Source organism: Mustela nigripes, chromosome 15 (genome assembly GCF_022355385.1).
Source record: "Mustela nigripes isolate SB6536 chromosome 15, MUSNIG.SB6536, whole genome shotgun sequence".
NCBI classification, from domain to species: Eukaryota; Metazoa; Chordata; class Mammalia; order Carnivora; family Mustelidae; genus Mustela; species Mustela nigripes.
Genome location: NC_081571.1, coordinates 572610 through 598028, shown reverse-complemented (window position 1 = coordinate 598028; position 25419 = coordinate 572610). Strand labels below are relative to the sequence as shown.

At 35.8% G+C, this 25419-nt stretch overlaps 1 protein-coding gene across 2 annotated transcripts in view; it reads right to left on the bottom strand.

The window, feature by feature from the left end:
• The window catches only part of RNF17 (ring finger protein 17), a 161661-nt gene that overhangs the window by 56413 nt on the left and 79829 nt on the right, over positions 1-25419 (bottom strand). Inside the window, exons 20-26 of one of the 2 annotated variants that reach the window (XM_059377630.1) lie at positions 20873-21100; positions 20049-20199; positions 19778-19896; positions 10051-10153; positions 8974-9089; positions 6646-6935; positions 4926-5089 (exon numbers count right to left, since the gene is read on the bottom strand). In XM_059377630.1, the coding sequence (XP_059233613.1) occupies positions 4926-5089; positions 6646-6935; positions 8974-9089; positions 10051-10153; positions 19778-19896; positions 20049-20199; positions 20873-21100 (1171 nt within the window). The remainder of the gene's footprint in view (positions 1-4925; positions 5090-6645; positions 6936-8973; positions 9090-10050; positions 10154-19777; positions 19897-20048; positions 20200-20872; positions 21101-25419) is intronic. The other variant, XM_059377631.1, reaches the window with a different exon arrangement.

Here is a 25419-nt window from a genome sequence, read left to right as displayed (position 1 = left end):
ACCAAAAAGGAGAATTTCAGACCGATATCACTGATGAATATGGATGCTAAGATTCTCAACAAGATCCTAGCAAACAGGATCCAACAGCACATTGAAAAGATTATCCACCATGATCAGGTAGGATTCATTCCTGGGCTACAAGGATGGCTCAACATTTGCAAATCAATCAATGTGATAGAACAAATTAATACGAGAAGAGAGAAGGAAGAGAAGGACCACATGGTCCTCTCAATCGATGCAGAAAAAGCACTTGACAAAATCCAGCATCCGTTCCTGATTAAAACGCTTCAAAGTATAGGGATAGAGGGAACATACCTGAACTTCATCAAATCTATCTATGAAAGACCCACAGCAAATATCATCCTCAATGGGAAAAAGCTTGCAGCCTTCCCGTTGAGATCAGGAACACGACAAGGATGCCCACTCTCACCACTCTTGTTCAACATAGTATTAGAAGTCCTAGCAACAGCAATCAGACAACAAAGGGAAATAAAAGGTATCCAAATTGGTAATGAAGAAGTCAAACTCTCTCTCTTTGCAGATGACATGATTCTTTATATGGAAAAGCCAAAAGACTCCAGCCCCAAATGACTAGAACTCATACAGCAATTCAGCAACGTGCCAGGATACAAAGTCAATGTACAGAAATCAGTGGCTTTCTTATACACTAACAATGAAAATACAGAAAGAGAAATTAGAGAATCGATTCCATTTACTATAGCACCAAGAACCATAAGATACCTGGGAATAAACCTAACCAAAGAGGTAAAGGATCTGTACTTGAGGAACTACAGAACACTCATGAAAGAAATTGAAGAAGACACAAAAAGATGGAAGACCATTCCATGCTCTTGGATCAGAAGAATAAACATTGTTAAAATGTCTATACTGCCTAGAGCAATCTATACTTTTAATGCCATTCCAATCAAAATTCCACTGGTATTCTTCAAAGAGTGGGAGCACATAATCCAAAAATTTGTATGGAATCAGAAGAGACCCCAAATTGCTAAGGAAATGCTGAAAAACAAAAATAAAACTGGGGGCATCACATTACCTGATTTCAAGCTTTACTACAAAGCTGTGATCACCAAGACAGCATGGTACTGGCATAAAAACAGACACATAGACCAGTGGAATAGAGTAGAGAGCCCAGATATGGACCCTCAACTCTATGGGAAAATAATCTTCAACAAAACAGGAAAAAATATACAGTGGAAAAGACAGTCTCTTCAATAAATGGTGCTGGGAAAACTGGGCAGCTATATGTAGAAGAATGAAACTCGACCATTCTCTTACACTGTACACAAAGATAAACTCAAAATGGATAAAAGACCTCAACGTGAGACAGGAATCCATCAGAATCCTAGAGGAGAACATAGGCAGTAATCTCTTTGATATCAGCCACAGCAACTTCTTTCAAGATATGTCTCCAAAGGCAAAGGAAACAAGCGAAAATAAACTTTTGGGACTTCATCAAAATCAAAAGCTTCTGCACAGCCAAGGAAACAGTCAAGAAAACAAAGAGGCAACCCACGGAATGGGAGAAGATATTTGCAAATGACAGTACAGACAAAAGGTTGATATCCAGATCTATAATGAACTCCTCAAACTCAACACACACAAAACAGACAATCATATCAAAAAATGGGCAGAAGATATGGACAGACACTTCTCCAATCAAGACATACAAATGGCTATCAGACACATGAAAAAATGTTCATCATCACTAGCCATCAGGGAGATTCAAATTAAAACTACATTAAGATATCACCTTACACCAGTTAGAATGGCCAAAATTAGCAAGACAGGAAACATGTGTTGGAGGGGATGTGGAGAAAGGGGAACCTTCTTACACTGTTGGTGGGAATGCAAGGTGGTGCAGCCTCTTTGGAGAACAGTGTGGAGATTCCTCAAGAAATTAAAAATAGAACTTCCCTATAACCCTGCAATTGCACTCCTGGGTATTTACCCCAAAGATACAGATGTAGTGAAAAGAAGGGTCATCTGTACCCCAATGTTTATAGCAGCAATGGCCATGGTCGCAAAACTGTGGAAAGAACCAAGGTGCCCTTCAACGGATAAATGGATAAGGAAGATGTGGTCCATATACACTATGGAATATTATGCCTCCATCAGAAAGAACGAATACCCAACTTTTGTAGCAACATGGATGGGACTGGAAGAGATTATGCTGAGTGAAACAAGTCAAGCAGAGAGAGTCAATTATCATATGGTTTCACTTATTTGTGGAGCATAAGAAATAGCATGGAGGACATGGGGAGTTAGAGAGGAGAAGGGAGTTGGGGTAGATTGGAAGGGGAGGTGAGCCATGAGAGACTTTGGACTCTGAAAAACAATCTGAGTGTTTTGAAGGGGTCGGGGGTGGGAGGTCGGGGTACCAGGTGGTGGGTATCATAGAGAGCACAGATTGCATGGACCACTGGGTGTGGTGCAAAAATAATGAATACTGTTATCCTGAAAATTAAAAAAAAAAAAACGGTATCTGAAGTACATCACAGGTAATTAGGGTGAATACATTTTAAGGCAATATATTTTTTAAGATTTTATTTTTAAGTAATCTCTACACCCAACATGGGGTTCAAACTCACGAACCTGAGATCAAGAGTTGCGTGTTCCACTGACTGAGCCAGCTGCCTCTAATGTACTATTTCTTAATGCAGATCATAGAATAAATTTTGAAAGATTATCATGTTAAGGAATGAAAAATTTATTGTATATACTTGAAATGTAAAATGACCTTAGGGAAAAAAGTACTGATTAAAATATCAAAGTACTTTTAGGGATACTTGGGTGGCTCAGTTGGTTAAGTTTCTGCCTTTGGCTCAGGTCACAATCCTAGGTAGGGTCTGGAGATCAAGTCCTGCATTGGGCTATTGCTCAGAGGGGGAGCCTGCTTCTCCCTCTGCCTGACAAAAAAAAATTAAAAAATCTTAAAAAAATATTAACAAGTCAGGAAATGACAGATGCTGGCGAGGATGCGGAGAAAGGGGAACCCTCCTACACTGTTGGTGGGAATGCAAGCTGGTGCAACCTCTCTGGAAAACAACTTGGAGGTTCCTCAAAATGTTGAAAATAGAACTACCCTATGACCCAGCAATTGCACTACTGGGTATTTACCCTAAAAATATCAAACTACATTTATTTATTTATTTATTTATTTAATTTTTTTAATTTATTTTTTTAAAAAAATATTTTATTTATTTATTTGACAGACAGAGATTACAAGTAGGCAGAGAGGCAGTCAGAGAGGAGGAAGCAGGCTCTCTGCTGAGCAGAGAGCCCGATGTGGGGCTCGATCCCAGAACCCTGGGATCATTACCTGAGCTGAAGGCAGAGGCTTTAACCCACTGAGACACCCAGGCGCCCTCAAACTACTTTTAAATAAAATTTTAAAACAGAGATGTTAGTGTGAGAAAAAATAAGGTTCACCATTATCTTATTTACTTGGATCCTCTATATGGAAAGTTCATGAATTATGATAACTTAATCAAAATTGGATTTTAGTTTACTTTTATATTAAAAAGAAAAGAGATTACTTGAAAAATTCAAATGTATGTGAAATGGGACTCATGTGCATATAGATACATGAATCTTTATCCTTATGCCTAAATACTGAAAATTTGAAACCATTTTACTTTTATTAAAATCAGTTAAATCTTATAATCCAGCAGAAGCAGCATGTCACTTAGATTGGAAATTTAGCAATCAGATGCATGGATATGAATTCCAGCATCAATACCCACTGATATGGTGACCCTGGGCATGCCACTGAATCTAAATGTTAATTTTCTAATTGGTAAAATGGGAATTATCTACTTCTGTGATAGTTGGAAGCAAATCATAAAAATATGAACGCACACATGTGCAAGAAGCTTAACAACCTAACATGCTATGTAATTGTTAGGTGTCATCACCAAGTAGATAATAAAAGTCTTGTTCAAGTAGAAACAAAGCACTTTTCTTAATTTTTCCTCCTCTCCTAAAACAAAAAGTCTCAAATGCTAAATGTCTTATGAAGTACTTTATCAATTTAATTGCTTTACTTAATTCACTGTAAATGGAGGTATTTTCATCTATATTTTTATATACAGAGTTTAAAAAAACACAATTATTTCTGATGATTTTGCATGAAACTCAAGTAAGTACTATCTCACTATTCTGGAAAGGTAAATTAACTGTTATTGTGAAAGGGTTAACTAGCTGAGCTGTAAACAAATTTACTAAGGAAATATACAACATATTGAAAAACATGTTGTTTTACTTCATACTATATGTACAAATAGGGCTGCAATTACAAATAAGTGGTACCATTAAAGTACCAGAGGCCAGGTCCCTACCTGAAAATGGCTTTTGGTTGTTCAAGTTAATAAATACTACTAATAAAAAGAAACTTGAAGGTAAAAATTCTTTATTTTTCAAAACATTACATTTTTAAAAAGATTTAACTTATCTGAGAGAGAGAGAGCCAACATGGGGTGGGGGTGCAAGGGGCAGAGGGAAAAGGAGAAGCAGACTCCCTATTGAACAAGGAGCCTGATGCTGGTCCTTGGGATCATGACCTAAACGGAAGGCAGATGCTTAACCGACTCAGCCACCCCGGGCATCCCCAAAATTCTTATTTATTTATATATTTATTTATTTATAAATAAGCTCTGTACCAATGTGGGGCTCAAATCTACAACAACAAGATTAAAAGTTGTACACACTACTGAGCCAGACAGGTGCCCCCAAAATAAAAATTCTTGTTATAAATAAGTGTGTAATGTATCTGATTGGTCTTCCTACAAAACTGATCTCATTAATACAGGTTTTAATCAAACTTTCATGTATTAAGTTTTCATGTATTAAGACGACTTAACATTATAACATTAATTTTAAATTAGTTACAAGAGTATCAAACTCACCTTGATTGTGCCGCCAACAACTTCCATTACCTTGCCTCGATACCACATAGTATCTGATCCTCTTACTGCACAGGCTTCTCCCTTTTTCCAGAAATAAGGCTCCAAAAGACCAAGGCATTTTAAATTATTTTGAATTTCATTCATCATTTTTATTAGCTCGAGTTCTGAAGAAATTATTAAAAATAGAAAGCATTTAGGAAGAATTTACTACCATTTTCAATATGAAATCATCAATAACCTTTAATAATTTCACCACCTTGACAATAGCATAAGGAATCAATAGAGTTTTAATAAAGATTAATTCAGTCAGGGCACCTGGCTGGCTCAATCAGTTAAGCATCTGAATCTGAGTTTAAGCTCAGGTCATGGTCTCATGGATCCTGAGATTGAGCCCTGCCACTATCAGCATGGAAATCCCTGAGATTCTCTCTCCCTACAGCTTTGCCCCTCCCACCATGTGCGTGCATGTGCCTTCTCTCTCCCTCCCTAAAATAAATAAATCTTTAAAAAAAATCTGATTCATTCATAGCTTCTATATGTTTCAAAACATACTACTAACATGTAAATAACTATTCTGTTCTCTGGTTATGAATGCAAGCATCATTTTGGGAGTAAAGCATCATTAAAAGCTCTAAACACATACTAGGAACACATAAAAGAACCATAAAGAAACTACCACTTTAAGATAAATCAATATACCTAAGTAAAATAGAACACAAGTCAGGTGTTAGTTGATACTTAGATACAGCATAATTCTGGGATATAAAATTAAAATTCTGATGTTGCTACTCACTGCTAATTGGATCATCAATTCCATAGTAAATACATAACCCCATATAGCACTGAAAGCAAAGTGTGGGGTCAATTCCCATAAGAGTTCTACCACTTTAGTTGTGTGATTTTGGGGTTGTTCCTTTACCTCCATAAGCTTCAGTTTATTCTATAAACTTGGTATAATAGAACTTATCTCCATTATCAATACTGTGTAGGATTAAATGTAAAACATCCAGAACACTTCCTGAAACATAGTAGTCAACCAGTTTTAGCTATGACTATATAAAGTTTAAGAAAAGTTTCTGGATTAAGTACTACTGCTGAAAGTCTCAAACTCTGTTCTCTTCTGGTATAGCCAATTGCACAGATTTATTTATTTTTGAGTCAAAAAACAGTATTTAGGAGGTCAACAAATGAAACAAAAATTTCAACAAATTTACAGCCACCTATCTATAGGTGGACTTACTATGGATTTCATGGAACTTTAAGACCCATGAGTGTTAGAGTTATTGTCAGTTATAAATTATTCTGGACACACCTAGATTGTAGTAAGTAAATACTTGTACATAAATCTCAGGAAATCTTTAAATATTCTCAAAGGGCCCCCAAACTCCAGGCATCCACTGTGATTTCTGTCCTCATTCTGAATGAATATAAACTTCTATATCTTTTTTCTTAGAGAGCCTCCAAACTTGTGTAAGTGCCAGGTCTTACAAATCTGGAACCACCCCCATGCTTAACTTAGGTCCAGTGTCTATTCCCAAGTGTTTCAATAAATGATTTTTATGTGGAAAGCACTTTGAGTTATTTCATTTAACATCACAACAAACCTGTGAAAATGAGGTTAAATCTTGCCCAAGGTATTTCAGCTTATAACTTACTAGAGAATTGGAGCTGCTAGTTACTCCTTGTACTGATTAATTTCACATAACATAAAATATATTACCTGACAATTTAGGTACTACAAATATAGTTCCATCATCGCCAATACAGCTGACAATTGCCTCAAATACTTTCATGTTAGGAATAGCTGGTGGTCTGTAGCATCCAGTGGTTCTTGGTTCTGGAATTTTCTGCTGAAATTCAGATACCCTGTACTCACTAATAACATCAGCAGCTTTTTTGTCAGGTTCAAAGTTAATCTTAATACACTTAGTAACCATTGAGTCTTCTTGTTCCAAGGGGATTTCCAGAGACTTCTCAGATGATGAATAGCTGTTATTTAATTTTGTAATTCTGTAACATTCAAAAAAATATTATATCTAAACATGAGCAAATAAAAACATTCTGTGGAAAGCAATATAAAAAGAGTCCTTCAGATATACTGGGAATTTAAAGAATATATTTGCTCTAGTCTAGGATACATTAGTCTAATTTGTTACATAAAATGAGCATAATTTAGGTAATAGTAAAAATTATTTTAAACTGTAAGTGAGCCTGATGAGAAGAAAATTAATAAATTGCACTTAAATGTTTTAAAATACTATGTAATATTTACATGTTACATGTAATATTTACATGTTACATGTTACTCTGTCTTAAAATTTCGTATTAAGTATATCACCAGTATTATACAATTAACTAGATGTTAAAGGTAAATACAACAACTTTAGGTTGATTCTCTCTCTCTCTTTTTTAAAAGATTTAATATTATTTGAGAGAGAGAGAGATCACAAGTAGGCAGAGAGGCAGGCAAAGAGGGAGGGAGAAGCAGGCTCCCTGCCGAGCAGAGAGCCTGATGCTCTGCTCGATCCCAAGACCCTGAGATCATGATCTGAGCTGAAGGCAGAGGCCTAACCCACTGAGCCATCCAGCCATCCCCTTCAGGTTGATTCTAATGTAGTCCACAGACAGAACATGCACATGTTCTATCAAAATAATACAAATATAAGTCCTTTAAAAAATAATACAGTACTAGGGAGAGAATGGTAATATGCTATATTCATTCATAATTTTCTTTTTACTTCCTATCATTCCCTTCCAGTTTAAAAAAAAAGTTACGTCTACTATTAAAAATATCCTAGGATATAGGATTTTGTATTCTTCTTGTATTTTCTTTCAAAAGGAGATAAACATTTATGAAACAGCCACATAATATTTCAATTAAGATCGTTCTCACTTGGTCCCCTAGCCTTGAGATAGCTAGTAGTTTAGGGGATACCGCAGTGGCAGATGTTAGCAGTATTAACTTGCCTAGTATTTTTCACTTTAACATTTATCAAGGAACTGCTTTAGCCTAAAGCCAGTGAACCCGAAAAGAGACACATGCAGGACATCAATACACAGAGCCTCGCCGTTAAGAGCTAGTTAAGTCAGCATTTACCATGCCTAGGCAACTACTTCATGTCCCATTTTATTTTGGGTTTCTTATTCTCCTTCCCTTCCATCAGGATTAGAGTCCTTGTCCATATAAGGTAATATATAGTAATGCAAGATTAAAAAAAAAGAAATCTGGCCATGTATGGTATGAAGTGGCTACTTGGAACATGTGTTTGCAATTCCAATATACCTTACGTCCAGAAGGAAAGAAATAAGAAGAGGAAGCTAGGGCTATAGCAATATCTTAATCCTTTGCCCCTTGGACAAATGGTACCTTAAACCACAAATTTAGTACCTGAAAAGACTTTAAGTAAATATTCAATTACTTTTGTGCTATCCATCTCTGTTTCACATAAACACATTTTGGTATATACCTACCACAATTTCCAAAATAAAGCTTAAAGATTTATGTCTAAGCAAATGGTGTCAGAGGGTCAGATCTGGTAACAGCTATGTAATTCTCTTTTCCTCTGGTTTAGACTATAAATGCCGAAGCAAAAGGCAAAATATAAAAGCAAGGGCACCTGGGTGGCTCAATGGGTTAAGCCTCTGCCTTTGGCTCAGGTCATGATCTCAGGGTCCTGAGATTGAGCCTCGCATCGGGCTCTCTGCTCAGCAGAGAGCCTGCTTCCACCTCTCTGCCCACTTGTGATCTCTCTTTCTCCATCAAATAAATAAATAAAATCTTAAAAAAATATATATATATACATATATATATATATATAAAAGCAAAAATATCAGTAGGAATTTAAATATGCAAGAACTAATGGGCCTGAATATAGAAATTAGTGATCTTGAATGAATTTATTTCTGAACTATCTCCTAAAGGTTAGTTTATAAATCATTAAGAGCATGCAAGATGAAATTCAGGCTTGAAAGCACACAGATATGAAGATGTACACAGGCAAATAAGAAGCCTTCATTACAAACTGATGTTAAGAAAACAAGTCTATACCTCCTTTCTCTCAAAGCCAAACCCTTTTTAATCAAATATTTAGAAACATCGACACGCTCTCCTTTTTCATCTCTGCAGAAAATTTTCACAGGTAATGGCCATGTTGTATTGTTTTCCTGCAGTGATTTAAGAGCAGAGTAAATATGAAACAATAAAAGGAAAACTTCAACAACATACTTCTTACAGGCATTTCCTCTACATTTATCCAAGCCAGAAAAATAAATTTCCAGTCAAGTAAAGTTATTTTGATATTTTGTCAGAGAGAAAAAACATGGGAGAGAGTCAAGGGGGACAGACAGTTGGTTTGTGAAATATGTCAGGAAGGCCTCCCTGCCAAGGAGTAACTTACCTAAGGGTGGGTGTGTGTAGGGGGAGCCCAACTAAAAACATTTTCAGCCCACAGTGGGCTAGGGAAGTATCAGTTACAAATTTCTCTATTCTCCTAAACTCTTGGAAAATTACAGAACTGAAATGTATTCTCCCAGCTGTGTCTTGTGTGTGTGTATGAATAGAAAGGAAGAAACTGCAAGACCTATATTCTGCTTTGAATGGAATTATGAAAATAGAAAAGGTATACATAGAAAAAGTAACATGGACAAATTACTTATTCAAGAAAATTCTAATCATTAATGCAATGAAAAGTATCAAGTTAAAATAAAAGAAATAATATGTCTAGGTGTTCTGAAAAAATATATTCTCTTCTCAAACCCTTATTCCTATAAACACATTTTTTTAAATGACATACAATCAATATGATTTCACTAGAAGCCTAACTTCTCAGTTTGTAAAGAATAGTAGAAGGCTTCCACAACGCACTCTAGCATACATACATTGTTTTTTTTATACATTCTGCTTTTTAACATGCAAATTATCGACTCAAGATTATTACTTTGGAAATTTTTTGATTAACTCATACAATCATTATGGGGCATCCATTATCAAACAGGTGTTATAACAAAATAAGACAAAAAAAGAGGGCTGCCAAAAAAATCTAAATAATTTGCTGTTATCTTCTCAATAACGCAATCTAGAAAACATCAATAAAATAGTCATTACATGTCTATTATAATTGCTTACCCCACTACACACCTGCAAGATTATAGTTGCTACAGCTCCAGTTAGGTACAATGAAAGACAGTCACAGGCTGTAGCTGTCCATTTGTCACTCCCACCAGTTGGTCTAAAACACCAATAAAAGACTTGTTTTGTAATAAAGAGCATAACATATAGAAATATAAAAAAACCCCACTATATGTATATATTCATATATATATATGAAAAAACTACATACATAGTGAGAAATCAATTTAACTTTGTGTTAACATGTCTTTATGCTGTTTTCACAATTTTCTTCCCTATTTTCATATCCTTTTGTTCATTCCTCTATTCTACTTAATGGACCATATCATACGTTAACATATGTATAACTGTTATATGCAATTACATATATATGCAGCTATGCTAAGAACTCTTAAAAAGGTACATTTTAAGTATTTTTTAACATATTATATACATTTTATACATGCTGACTAGATTATAAATTCAGAGAGCAGAGATAATGTATTATGTGTTATGTCTACCATCAGATCTCTAATGCCTAGGATAGTGCCTGGCCCACAGGAGGAACTTCAAAATTATTTAACGTAAATTTAAAAAGAACAGTCCCTTTGCAATAATGATTTCATTGTACATTTTGCAATTTTTTCTGGAATTTAAATCTAATATGAATTGCCATCTATGAACAGCAGACTCATTAATTATAGAAAATGTATTTTTTAATATTCATAGTAAAAATGCTAAGTAAATATGGACAGATCAACGAAAAGCAGAGTATTCAGCTTCATATTCTATTTTAGTTTACAGAATTGAAACTGAATGACTTTCTAACCATCAAAACCACCTCCAAAGAATAAGAACTAATACCACTAAAGAGATTAAAAGTATCAGAAATGCAGGCTCTGAAGGCTCTTTTACACATGGTTTCTAGATCTGGAGTTTCACTGCAGCTGACCCATTGAGTAAATAACCAATCTGGTCAATCTTCTCACATGTAAACAGTTTATATGAATAAGCTAACAAAATCAACCGTGCATGTAGTCTGACCAAGTAGGATTTAGTAAATGTGCTACATTATTTATTAAGAAGCCCTGTGTTCTTATGAGTTAAGCTTAAATTGTCAGTGACTCCTAAATTTTTTTATTATGATGATGGTATTCAGATAAAAATCAGTGTCAATATTAGGATTTTCCTATGATCTGTTATGAATTAATGTTGTATAAATATTAACTTTAAAATATATATATATTTTTAAAAAGATTTTATTTATTTATTTGTCAGAGAGAGAGAGCTAGAGCACAATCACGGGGAGTAGTAGGCAGAGGGAGAAGTAGACCCCCACTGAGCAGGGAACCCAATGTGGGACTTGATCCCAGGACCCTGAGATCACGACCTGAGCCAAAGGCAGACACCTAACCAACTGAGCCACCCAGATGTCCCTAACTTTTCTAAATGTCTGAAATGACTTACATCATTTAAAAAATACCATTGATCTGTATTCATAAAACTGTACGTTTCAGTTGGGAAAAATGAAAATGGAAATGGATAGTGGTAAAGGTTACACAATATTCTTTTTTTTTTTTTAAGATTTTATTTATTCATCAGAGAGAGAGAGAGGGAGAGAGAGCGAGCACAGGCAGACAGAATGGCAGGCAAAGGCAGAGGGAGAAGCAGGTTCCCTGCTGAGCAAGGAGCCCAATGTGGGACTCGATCCCAGGACGCCAGGATCATGATCTGAGCCAAAGGCAGCCGCCTAACCAACTGAGCCACCCAGGCGTCCCAAGGTTACACAATATTCTTAATGTATTTAATACCACTAAAATATACACTAAAAATGACAAATTGTATGTTATATATATTTTCCTAAAATGAGAGATTTCTCAGAGAGGTGGTAAAACAGTGATTAGAGCTCCAATTTTTTTTCTTTTTTAAAGATTTTATTTATTTATTTGACAGAGAGAGAGATCACAAGTAGGCAGAGAGTCAGGCAGAGAGAGAGAGAGAGAGAGAGAGAGAGAAGCAGGCTCCCCGCTGAGCAAAGAGCCCGATGCGGGGCTTGATCCCAGGACACCAAGATCATGACCTGAGACGAAGACAGCAGCTTAATCCACTGAGCCACCCAGGCACCCCTAGAGCTCCAATTTTCAATTCAGACCTCGTTTATAATCCTAGCTCAAAAGTTAATAGATGCATTACTCTGGATAATTACTTAACCTATTGAAGACTCAATTTCTTTAGCAATAAATAACACCTTATCTATAGTTTTAAGGTTTATTATGAAGATTAACTAAAGTAATGCCAATAAGGTAATTACTACAAGGCCTGGAAGTAGTAAAGGTTAACTATTACCACACTCTTGAAATAATGGTACTCCACTGGAGTTCAAAAGCTATTATCCAAGGTGTGTACAGGAACACATTCTCTACATTATTGGATACAATTAAAGGACTGATAGAATTCTGTTCAATTGTTCTGACTGAACCATTCCAGGTAGAAGTGAAAACTAGGTTAAGATTTTTATAGTATGTCAGCCTGAGATTTCCATTCCAGGGCAATAAATTCTTTCAACTGATTGTTCTATCAGTAGATATGGTCCCACAGTCACTATTAGTAATCATGAACAGTGGGAGAGGTACCTGTAAAATTAGAGAAATGTTCTGTACAAACAGGTGGATTATGGTAACTCCTAATGTAAGTTCTTCAAGGACATTAAATAAATGGTTTACCAGCAATTAGAACAGAAAGGGGTCATTAGAACAAGGTATCCTACTGGGGAGATCAATTTTAATGTCATGTAAGGAAATATAGTGGCTGAACATGCCTCATAAAGAAACAACCTCCTTGGGCGCCTGGTGGCTCAGTTGGTTAAGAGACTGCCTTCAGCTCAGTCATGATCCTGCTGTCCAGGGATTGAGTCCCACATCAGGCACCCTGCTCAGCAGGGAGCCTGCTTCCCCCTCCCCCTCTGCCTGCCTCTCTGCCTAGTCATGATCTCTTTCTCTGTCAAATAAATAAATAAAATCTTAATAAAAAAAAAAAGAAACAACCTCCTTTGAGAGAGATGCTTAATTTAACAGCACTGAAGTCAGGTTTTGAATGTTCATCTATTAGGGGTGGTATATAAAGAACTACTGTCATGATGCCTCTAATATCTTTGAGTTCCAAGTCTAAGAGTCTATAAATTCTTCTATTTTTATAAAGTATAATTAACATACAATGTTATATTAGTTTCAATTGTACAACATATTGATTCAATAATTCCATACATTACTCAGTGTTCACCAGGGTACAAAAAATTAGATTTCCATGGATTTCTCAATGAAAAAAGGTCCCCTAGAAGCAGGAAATTGTCACTTTTGTATTTTTCAAAGAGAAATCTGATTATAATAAAAACTCATACTGAGTCTCCTAAGATCTATTATGAACAATTATACATCAACAAATGGGACAAATGGATAAGTTCTTAAAAACACAGAAACTTCTAAGACATAATCAGGAAAAACAGATAATCTGAACAGACCAGATAAATGGTAGTAATGAAAGTGAAGCAATAATAGTAATAATAATGATTAAAAAAAACCTCCTAACAAACAAAAGTCCAGGACCAGATGGTCTCACAGGTGAATTAGACTAAACATTTAAGGAAAAGGTAATACTTACCCTTGAACTATTTTAAAAGTTAAAAAGGAAGGAATGTTTCCAAATTCATTCTACAAGGCCAGAATTACCCTGGTACAATGGGGTATCACCTCACACATCTTTATGCATTCATCTGTTGGTTGACAGTGAGCTTGCTTTCACATCTTGGCTATTGTAAATAATGCTGAAATGAACACAGGGATGTATATGTCTTTTTGAACCAGTGTTTCTGTTTTTTGTTTTGTTTTGTTTTTGATAAATACCTAGAGGTGGAACTGCTGGACCATATAGTGGTTTTGTTTTAAATTTCTGAGGAACCCCTGTAGTGTTTTCCACAGGGACTGCACCACTTTATATTCCAACCAACAGTGCACTAGGTTTCCCTTTTTCCTACATCCTCACCAACATTTGTTATTTCTTGTCTATTTGAGAAGAGCTATTGTAACATGTGTGAGGTGATATCCTATTGTGGTTTGCCCATCTGTAGGTCTTTTTAGAAAAAATGAACTAAATGAGATGTGAACCATAAAAATCCTAAAAGAGAACACAGGCAGTAATTTCTCTGACATTGGCCATAGCAACATTTTTCTAGGTACACCTCGTGAGGCAAGAGAAGCAAAAACAAAAATAAACTACTGGGAATTACATCAAAATAAAAAGCTTTTGTGTGGCAAAGGAAACAACCAGCAAAACAAAAAGACAATCTACTGAATGGGAGAAGGTATTTGCAAATGATATAGCCAATAAAGGGTTAGCATCCAAAATACATAAAGAACGTATAAAACTCAACATCCAAAAAACAAATAATCCAGTTAAAAGTGGGCAGAAGACATGAAAGACATTTCTCCAAAGAAGACATCCAGATGGTCAACAGACATGAAAAGATGGGCAGCATTACTAATCATCAGAGAAATGTAAATCAAAAGCACAATGAGCTATCACTTCACACCTGTCAGAATGGCTATAACAAAAAACACAAGCACTTTTGATGAGCACCAGGTGTTGAAATCACCATTTTGTACACCTGAAACTAATATTACACTGTTAACTACCCAAAACTTGGAAAAAAAACACCTTTAAAAATAAATGCACAAATAACATATAAAAACCCCCGTAAGAATAGCATGTTGGTGAGAATGTGGAGAAAAAGGAACTTTTGTGCATGGTTGGTGGGAATGCAAACTGGCACAGCTACTGTGGAAAACAGTATGGAGGCTCCTTAATAAATTAAAAATAGAACTACCGTAAGATGCAATAATTCCACTACTAGGTATTTACTTGAAGAATCCCAAAAACACTAATTCAAAAAGATATATGCACCCCTATGTTTATGGCAGCATTATTTACAATATCCAAAACATGAAAGTAACCCAAATATCCACTGACAGCTGAATGGATGAAGATTTGGCATACACATCTATGGAATATTACTAAGCCATAAAAAGAATGAGATCTTGCCACCTGTAACAACAAGGGTAGACCTAGATGATACTATGCTAAGTAAAATAAGTCAGACAGAGAAAGACATATGATTTCATTTATATGTGGAGTCTAAACAACAAATGGATAAACAAACAGACTCAGATACAGAGAACAAACTGGTAGCTGCCAGAGGGGAAATGTATGAAATAGGTGAAGGGGATGAAGAGGTGTAATTCTCCAGTTATAAAATAAATAAGACAGAGACTGTAACAACTTTGTATGGTAACAAATGGTACCAAGAACAAATGACTTATTGTGGTGACCATTTTGTAATGTATATAAATATCAAATCACTATATGGTACACCTGAAATGAATATTGTATTGTATAACAATTACGCTTCAATAAAAGTCTGTTTAAACAAACCTAACCACAGTACATTAATACACCTAAAAAAATTTCTTAATATCAACCATTCAGATAGCATTTATGTTTTTGTGAGGTTTCAAATCATTATTTTGAATTTTTTCCCTACAATTTTCTGTTAGAGAAATAGAGTCATTTGTTCTATAGTTTCCATGCCTGGATTTAGCTGATGGCATTCCCATGGTGTTTAATATGTTCCTCTGTCCCTTGAGTTTCCTTTAAAATCATAGTTAGGTATGCAGTATTGATCAGGTTCAGGTTTCTACTTTTTCAGCAATAGTATTTATAGTCTATGCTGTGTATTTCCATCAAGAAGCACATAATGCCCAATTCTCATTTTGTTATGTTAATAGCCACTGACAATCATTGCCTAGACTCCTTATTAGGGTTGTAAAATGATACAATTCTAGTGAAATCATTCTTCTTTTGTTATTTGGAATACTTAAAAAGAACAACTTCCCCTTGCCAACTATTTGATTATACTGAGGTACAGATAGTATAGGAAAAGCAAGACAAATTTTCATTTTCCTTATTCACCTGTTTTGGAATAGTGAGATAGTTCCCTAGAATCCTGTGAAAAAAAAAATCCTGTTTAAGATTTTTAAAGTCACTTTATGAACTTAGGGATTTAAAATATGTCAATTGCTTTACTGCATTACAATTATCCTACTAATGCTAAAGTCCCTTATTTGGTCAATGGAAGTTTATTCAGATAGGCTACTGAGTCTTTTTGTCATAACCTCAATTTTTTTATAGCTTTGTTTTTTGCTATGACAAGATATTCTAGGTTCATACGGTATGAAATTTCCTGTCCAAGATCTGGAATCAGACAGTGTCCCAAAGAGCTCTAATTTCTTTTATTGGGAAATGGGATTTGGAGACCACAATTTACAAACCAGCACAGGCCATTGCTACTAGGTCCTTCAGATATGTATTTTTGATAATTAAAATATAAAATGAGTTTCTAGATATAATTCTGATTCAAAATCAGAAGTAAAAGGTAAATTAACCTTAATCTTAACATCTTTATTATGTATCAATCATACCAGGTCTCAATATTACATACATAATTGTAATTTTGACTTATCCCACAATACACACAGAGTAGTTTCAGTAACACTACAACCAACTTTGGGAGAATGAAAAAAACAGTTAATTTTTTGAGGGGAGAAGTTTTTTTTTTGTCCTTAGGATATATTCTGGTAGGGATGTACAGACAGCATTTTATGTTTTAAAGTCATTTGAAAAAAGGGCTCCTAGTTGGCTCAGCCAGTTAAGAGTCCAACTCTCAATTTCAGCTTAGGTCATGATCTCAGGGTTGTGAAATGTTGGTGTGTCATGCTCTGAGCTGGGTGTGGAGCCTGCCTGAGAACCTCTCTCTGTCCCTCTTCCCTGCTGCAATCCACTTTCCCCAACCCCTCCCTTAAAAAAAAAAAAAAGGTCATTTGAAGAAATTTCTCTGAGACTAGAATTACATTTTCCTTACTGGTTTTACTAATGTGTTTATATGAAATATTTTATGAAATATTTAACATATATAATATTTATATAAAATATTAACATAGTTCCCATGTTAAATCAATACTATTAACAACTTTCCCCCACTATCTTATTGGAAATCCTCACTCCTAGTTAATAAGGCAAAAGGCAAACTTATTCAACTTTCCATGAATACTTTACTTTGTATCTCCCTACATTATTTTTGAAACTGTGCCATATCTACTTTCCATTCAATGCTGCTTCCCTAACAATGACCATTTTAGTCTCTGTTCTTTAAGTAAAAATAAATGTAACACCACCAGTTCTTATGTCAAACTCTCTCGCTTACTGTTGATTAAATAAAGTTTGTTCTCTTATAGATTCCTCAGGAGTGGTTCCTAGTTTGTCTGTAATCTTTATACCTAAAGGTCAGTTTGGGTGAATATAAAACCCATACCTTGCCATTTTCTTTTAGTATTTAAAAAATATTTCTCCAGTGGAATGCCATCTGACATTAAGGTTTGATCTTCTTCCTCTTATAAATTAATAATTTTACTAATCTCTGAGTGTCAGCTTTCCTGAATTAATTTTCCAAGACATGCAGGGTGCTCTTTTATACATAGTTCTAAGTAATCTTTTATTTTGGGAACACTTTCTTGAATCGTAGTTTTTAGTATTTATTTTGTTCTATTTCTTTTTATTTTCTTCTCTGAGATTCCTATTACACATATGTTGAGGCTTTTTAAAATTTTAGAGATCTTTTGTTTTTAAATCTTTTGGATTTTTGTTCTTTTTAATTTTAAAACTTTGTCCTCCTTTCTATTTCTTTATTTGACAGACAGACAGAGAGAGAGAGCGAGAGAGAGAGAGAGAGAGAGAGCACGCACATGCGCACAAGGAGAGGGAGGGACAGGCAGAGGGAAAAGGAGAAGCAGGCTTCCTGCTGAGCAGGGAGCCTGGCTTGGGGTTCCATCCCAGGACCTTGGGATCATGACCTGAGCAGAAGGTAGATGTTTAACCAGCTGAACCACCCAGGTACCCCTCTATCTTCTATTTCTCTTAAGGCATTATCTATTGTGTATTAGCTTTTGTGCTTTTTTCTAGTTTGGTCTGTATTTCTGATATGATTTTTAAATTTTATTTCTCTTTTTTGAGTGTTATCATTTCTCATTTCAAATTTACTTCTTCTGTAATCAATCTTATTTCTGAGTTTTTATAATTTTGTTTTATGTTGTTCTTCAGTGTCTATAATTTTCTAAATTTTTAAGCTCATTTTGAAATTTACAGTTTTATTATTTTGTGAGCATGCCTTTTTGGTGGGGTTCTATTGCCTGTAGGGTTATTATCTGGCTTTTTATTCTTTTTACTTCTAATAGTTTGTATAGAATTTGACTGTAATTCTTTCTTTTGCTCACGTTTTAAGTGAAATAAAATTTCCTGCGCTTGGGTGCCTGGGTGGCTCGGTTGGTTAACCAACTGGCTTCAGCTCAAGTCATGTCCTGGATCAAGTCCCACAAAGGGCTCCCTTCTCAGTGGGGAGTCTGCTTCCCCCTCTGACCCTCTCTCCTCTCATATTCTCTCTCTCAAATAAATAAATAAAATCTTTTTAAAAAATCTGTGTTTTTAGAAGGAAGAGGTGGATCACAATTGCTTTCCTAGCTTCATGGCTCTAGAATTCTCTGGCTGTTTTCCCCAAATGACAGAAAATATTGCCTCATATTTTGATATCTTGTTCCTCTCCCCTACTTTTGTCTGCATCTTTTCTTTCCTTTGCCCCATTGTCTGATTTGCTAAAATCAGGCTCTATTCCTAAGAGTTTCTACTCGGTGTGAGGTCATGGAATACTTCCAAAGGTTATATGGCTACAGCTCCAGTACCATGAAATTCTGGCACATTATGTTTTAGCATCCAGCTCTGAAGAGCATCTTGCATCTTGGTTGAACAGCAACAGTCTTGGTTGCTGTTCTCAGACTGGCTTGCATGCTCCAGCGAAATACTACTTTCAGTCAGCCTTCCTTCCTTCCTTCCATACAAATACTGGTAACCAAAAGGGCGCATAAGGGCATGGTATGCCACACCTGTTTGTATCTGGAGGCTTAGAGAGGGAAACCTAGTTGCTCACTTTTATTGTAAAGACTGTGCAGTCTTCAGTTTTGCTATCCAAGTTGCTCTATGTTTATGGTAGAATTCTACTAGACTCAAAAACTAATTAATGCCACTTTCCCAGAATTTTTTTTTTAAAGATTTTTATTTATTTATTTGACAGAGAGAGACACAGTGAGAGAAGGAACACAAACAGGGGGAATGTGAGAGGGAGGCTTCCTGCCAAGCAGGGAGCCTGATCTGATGCAGGCCTGGATCCCAGGACCCTGGGATCATGACCTGAGCCAAAGGCAGATGCATAACAACTGAGCCACCCAGGTGCCCCACTTTCCCAGAATCTTAATTCATTTTTTTTTGTAATTTACATATTTTTGGCTTTCCATGCAATGCTAAGCTTATGAAATACACATTATTTCTATCTGCCTATGTCCCTCAAGTTTTTTAATATTTAACACTTTGAATTCTATTTAGATACCAATCATACTGACCTATCTCCATTCCTTAGTACCACTAAAATTTATGTGCTCCAAATTTTTTTCCCTTTTCTTAAAACCTCGAAATTAACTAGATTTATGAAATTTCAGAATGTTAGTAATATGAAAACTGACAAGAACCTATCCAAAACCAAAAAGATATACAATTATTCAATAGTGAGAAAAATTATTCAGTGAATAACTACCTTATGTCAACAAGAGAACATTCCAAAGATAATCTTCCCATTGTCCTTAGGTTTTCTTGAAGTTCTCGTAAACACGTAATATTCACGACTAGTTCAACACCCACATCATACAGCAAGACCTATGAAAGCAATAACTTTTAGTCTGTGGAAAGACAATATTTCAAAATATATTTTGCCACTGAATAACATAATAAAAATGAGACTAAAAAATTTCAGGATAAAAATATTGAATGCATTCACCTTCAGTTACTATTTTTAACTCTTCAATTACCTCTACCAGTGTGTCTGTAACCATTCTGATGATCTGGCCTCTTCGCCACTGATTTTTATCAGGGATCCTAACAGCACAGTGCATATCGTTTTCCCATTTAATAGGTTCCCACTTTGAGTTTTCATAAGCAGCAATCATCTTTTCTTCTAAACTATATAAAGAAAAAAATTTAACGTTTAAAACTTTTCTTACAACATATAATGCTATAATATTTCTTACAATAATATAATGCTCCAACTACATATCTTCTATTATCCCTCTTTGCCCAAACTGGATATTTTGTTCTTCCTTGAATACCCAAGTATATTTCCACTGCAGGATCTCTGAACTAGCTCTTCCCTCTGCCTGAGATATTTCCCCCCAGATAGCCTCATGGTTTACTTACTCCCTTTATTCAGGATCCATTACAATGGCAACTGTTTTCTTGAGGTCCTTCCTGATTATCCAAAATTGCCTTCCTTCCCAACTGCTTTTTCTCTATTGTCTTTATCATCCATCATCTGTTACATTAACTATTTTATTTGTCCACTGTCTCTCCCTCTACCAGAATTTAAGCTCCAAGACAGCAAAGACATGTAAATATTTTTACCACCATATCCCCCACACCTAGAATACGGGTTATGCCCAATTAGGTATTTGTAGAATGACTAATTCTAATACAGTGAAAATAACTAGTAAAGATACTACTTGTATATGTTTAACTAGTTTTAAAATAACTGTTTAGCTGAAATAATTTTGTTCTTAAAAGTCCACCTTTATGATTTCTAGATCTTTGAAACAAAATATAGGGAAAATCCCATAGGTAATATGTTTTCCTTATATACCTATTAAGTAAGTTTTCTGTTAATAACCACTGAACATAAATCTTCTCAGGAGATATCACATTACAGATATGTACAGGCAGTTCCTTATTATAAAGTGATTGGAGATTCTCATTAGGTAGAGATCTTACAGACACAGGATTTAAGCTGTTTACTTCATTTGAAATAATTTCTTCTGGAGAAGGATCCCATACTTCAATATGCTTTTTGCAATTATCCTTGAGGGTATATCTAGAAAATAACAAAACCCATTAGCAAAAAGAGCAGCTAAGAAAATATTTATATTTGTATTTGTTTAGATCTAGTGATGAACAAATTTTAGCTATTATTCACTGCTTCCCAGTTTTGATATTAACCGCAGTTTAAGTCTTTTTTTTAAAAGGGTTAAATACTACCAATGTAAGACTAAATCCCCCAAAAGCCAAATTTTCTATTTTAAAAACAGTTTAAAATACCAAGTTTGCTTATAATTTCATCATTTCCCATTGACATTTTGTACTCACAAAGAATAAAAAAATAAACAGAAAAAAAGAATACAGGAATTATTCATAATTTTTCACAAAATCTGGCATTTCAAATGGTGGTTTATATATAGATAAAAAGTGTAATAAGAAAGTATTTTGTGATGACTCTGAATTTTGTAACGTTTGTAGTATTTGTCAACTTTTGAAAATCTGTTATTTGTTGGGATTTCTTTTATCAGTCTATGTAAATATTACTTTTGCTTATTTAGTTCTATAGTTAAAACTCTGTATTCCTTTTCTTTAAGGGGGGCTCTTTAGGCTCGCCCATGAAACCTGGATTTGCCTTTGCTGAGCACAAAAGTGGCACCATTCGGAAGTGAGTATACATGCCTGGACTTTTCTTACCCCTTGTGCAGCCTCATCCATTTCCTTAGCTACTGCTGTATCTGCTTCCCACTCTTTATCATGTGCTTCCGCTACTATGCAAATAAACCACTACAGTGCGTGACTGACAGTCCTCTGGCCACTGCACAGTTGTTTGCCAATTGAAGTTATCCCCCTTTGCTTTAACATGCCTCTGCTTTAACATACCAAAAACACCTCAAGCACATGTCCAAAGCCATCACACCCATTTCCTCCCCCAGACCTGCTCCCCACTCTACTGTTCCTTGTTCTCCAGGAACAGTATCCCCAGATATTAGGTGGTTATAGTTATTAGTTCTGAAAGTCAATCTTGACCCCTCCTCTTCCTTACCTACAATCAGTAGCAAGGTCTTGTAATAGTCACTTCCATAATGTTTCATAATCTACCCATTTTTCTATCACCAAGTAACTATTACTTCAATAGCCTACAGTACTCACTTACAGCCCAACACTTTATTTTTAAGACTTGCAGTCAGAGAGAGATTTCTAAAACCCAAATCTCCTCCCAGTCCTCTGCTTAAAATCAGTCTGCTAATCCTCCTTCCTGAAGTGATAAAGTTCAAACACACAGAAGTGTTTGAAAAGTACTTTTCCTTCTTAGTGATCAAGGTTCTGTAATTATCTGGTCTGTGCATTTCTCTCCAGTTTGATCTCTTGTCTTACCTGCCACTATTACCTTTTTTCCTGTCTACCAGCTGTGAGACTGTACTAACTGTACTAACAATGCCTAAACACATTACATTTTCCCTGTGTATAGGCTTTCACTCCCAGTTGTACTACAGAATTCAGTTTAGGTGAAATCTCCAGTGGTAAACCCTCTAACAATCCCACAATACTGTGACTACACTTAACAGAGTCCTTATCACACTGAAAGGTAAGCTTGACCATCTCTACTACATACTCTAAGCTCCTTGAAGGCACAAACCATCCTTATTCATCACTGGATATACCATTTGCTACAATTTAACATGTAGGCCTATAAATACCTCTTGCTTATATAACCAAACAATGGGAAGAGAAAACTAGCTAATGGACTTCTAAAAAATTTTTTGTAAAGATTTTATTTATTTATTTGACAGAGAGAAAAAGAGCACAAGTAGGCAGAGCAGCAGGCAGAGGGAGAGGGAAAAGCAGGCTCTCTGCAGAGCAGGCAGCCCAATGTGGGACTCGATCCTTAACCAACTGAGCCACCCAGGCGCCTGCTAATGGACTTTTTATTTTTTATTATTTTATTTTATTTTTTTAAAAGATTTTATGTATTTATTTATTTGTCAGAGACAGAGAGAGAAAGCATAAGCAAGCAGAGGCAGAGAGAGAAGCAGGCTCCCTGCTGAGCAAGGAGCCCCACATGGGACTCTATCTCAGGATCCTGGGATCATGACCTGAGCTGAAGGCAGCAGCTTAACCGACTGAGCCATCCAGGCATCCCATGGATTTTTTAAAACAACTTTATTGGGGCACCTGGGTGGCAGGTGGGTGCCTTCAGTTCAGGTCATGATCCCGGGGTCCTGGGATCGAGCCCTGCATCAGGCTCTCTGCTCAGTGGGAAGCCTGTTTCCTCCTCTCTCTGCCTTCTTGTGATCTCTGTCAAATAAATAAATAAAATCTTAAAATAAACTTTATTGAGGCATATTTTCTACCAAAAAAGTTCACCCATTTCAAGTATATAGTTCAATGATATTTAGTTAACTTTATCAAATGATGTAACTATAACTCAGTTTTACAACATTCTCACTGCTCCCCAAAAAGATCCCCTTTGTCCATTTACCATGAATCCTCCTCACCCATAGCCCCAGGAACCTCCTAATAAATTTTTTGTACTACAGACTTGCCTTTTCTGGGCATACCATATAGATGGAATCATATAATATACAATCTCTTGTGTCTGACTTCCTTTATATAGCTTAAAATTTGAGATTTTTCCATGATGTAGATGTGTCAGTACTTTGTTATTTTTTATGGCTGAATAGTATTCCATTATATGAACATACAGTACTTTCTCTATTCACCACTCACTGGATATTTACAGAATTTCCAATTTTGGGATATTCTGAATAATGCTATGAATATTTGCTCATAAAATTGTGTATGAACATATGTTGTCATTTCTCCTAGATAGGAGTGGAATTGTTGGGTTGTGTGAAAATTTGATGTGTAACTTTTTTTTTAAGATTTTATTTATTTATTTGACAGAGAGAGATATCACAAGTAGGCAGAGAGGCAGGCAGAGAGAGATGAGGAAGCAGTCTCCCTGCTGAGCAGAGAGCCTGATGCAGGGCTTGATCCCAGAAACCTGGGATCATGACCTGAGCCAAAGGCAGAGGCTTAACCCACTGAGCCACCCAGGCGCCCCTTGAGAAACTTACAAACCCTTTTCCAAACAGGCTGTATCACTTACCTCTATGACAGCAATAAAGGTTACTCCACATCCTCACAAACATCTGTAACTGTCTCTTATGTAACAGCTATTCTAGTGGGTGAGAAATGGTATCTCATCGTGGTTTTAATTTGCATTTCCCTAATGACTAATAATGTTAAGCATATTTTCATGCACTTATTAGCCAATTATACACTTTCTTTGGTAAATTTCTGCTTTTATCTTGTGCCCATCTTTTGGGCTGCTGAATTACTTGTTTTCTTAAGTTGTAGAAGTTCTATGAATTCCAGATACAAATTCTTTATGGGGCATGTCTGGCAAATATTTTATCTCACTCTGTTATTTGTCTTAACAGTATCTTTCAACGTACACTAGTTTTGAATTTTGGTGAAGATCAATTACTAATTTTCTTTTATGAATTGTGCTTCTGGTGTCAAATCTAAGAAATCTTTGCCCAGTCTACAGTCCTAAAGATTTCCTCCTAGAAGTTTTGTTTTAGCTCTTAAGAGTATAATCCCTTTTGAGTGAGCTTTGTGTATGGTGTGAGATAAGGGCTATGTTCATCTTTTTTTGCTAGTGGATATCCAATTGTCATAGCACCATTTGTTGAACAGACTATCTTTTTTTCAATGAACTGCCTTTGTGCCTTTGTTTAAAAAGTCAATTAATTAAAAATATAAGGATTTATTTCTCAACTGTCAATTCTATTTATTCTTCTATATGTCTATCTTTATGTTAGCACCACACTGTCTTCGTAGTTTTGTTTTTTTTTTTTTAAAGATTTTATTTATTTATTTGTCAGAGAGAGAGAGAAAGAGCGAGCGAGCACAGGCAGACAGAATGGCAGGCAGAGGCAGAGAGAGAAGCAGGCTCCCTGCCGAGCAAGGAGCCCAATGTGGGACTCGATCCCAGGACGCTGGGATCATGACCTGAGCTGAAGGCAGCCGCTTAACCAACTGAGCCACCCAGGCGTCCCAGTTTTGTTTTGTTTTTAAGATTTATTTATTTGACAGATCACAAGTAGGCAGAGAGGCAGGTGGGGTGGGGGGGAAGCAGGCTCCCTGCTGAGCAGAGAGCCCGATGTGGGGCTCAATCCCAGGACCCTGGGATCATGACCTGAGCTGAAAGCAGAGGCTTTAACCCACTGAGCCACCCAGGCGCCCCGGTAGTTGTAGTTTTATATTAAATTCTGATTCTAGGAAGTGGAAGTCCTCCAACTTTGTCTTTGTCTTCAAAATTGTTCTATTTTATGCATTTTGCATTTTTATATGAAATTTGAGACCCCA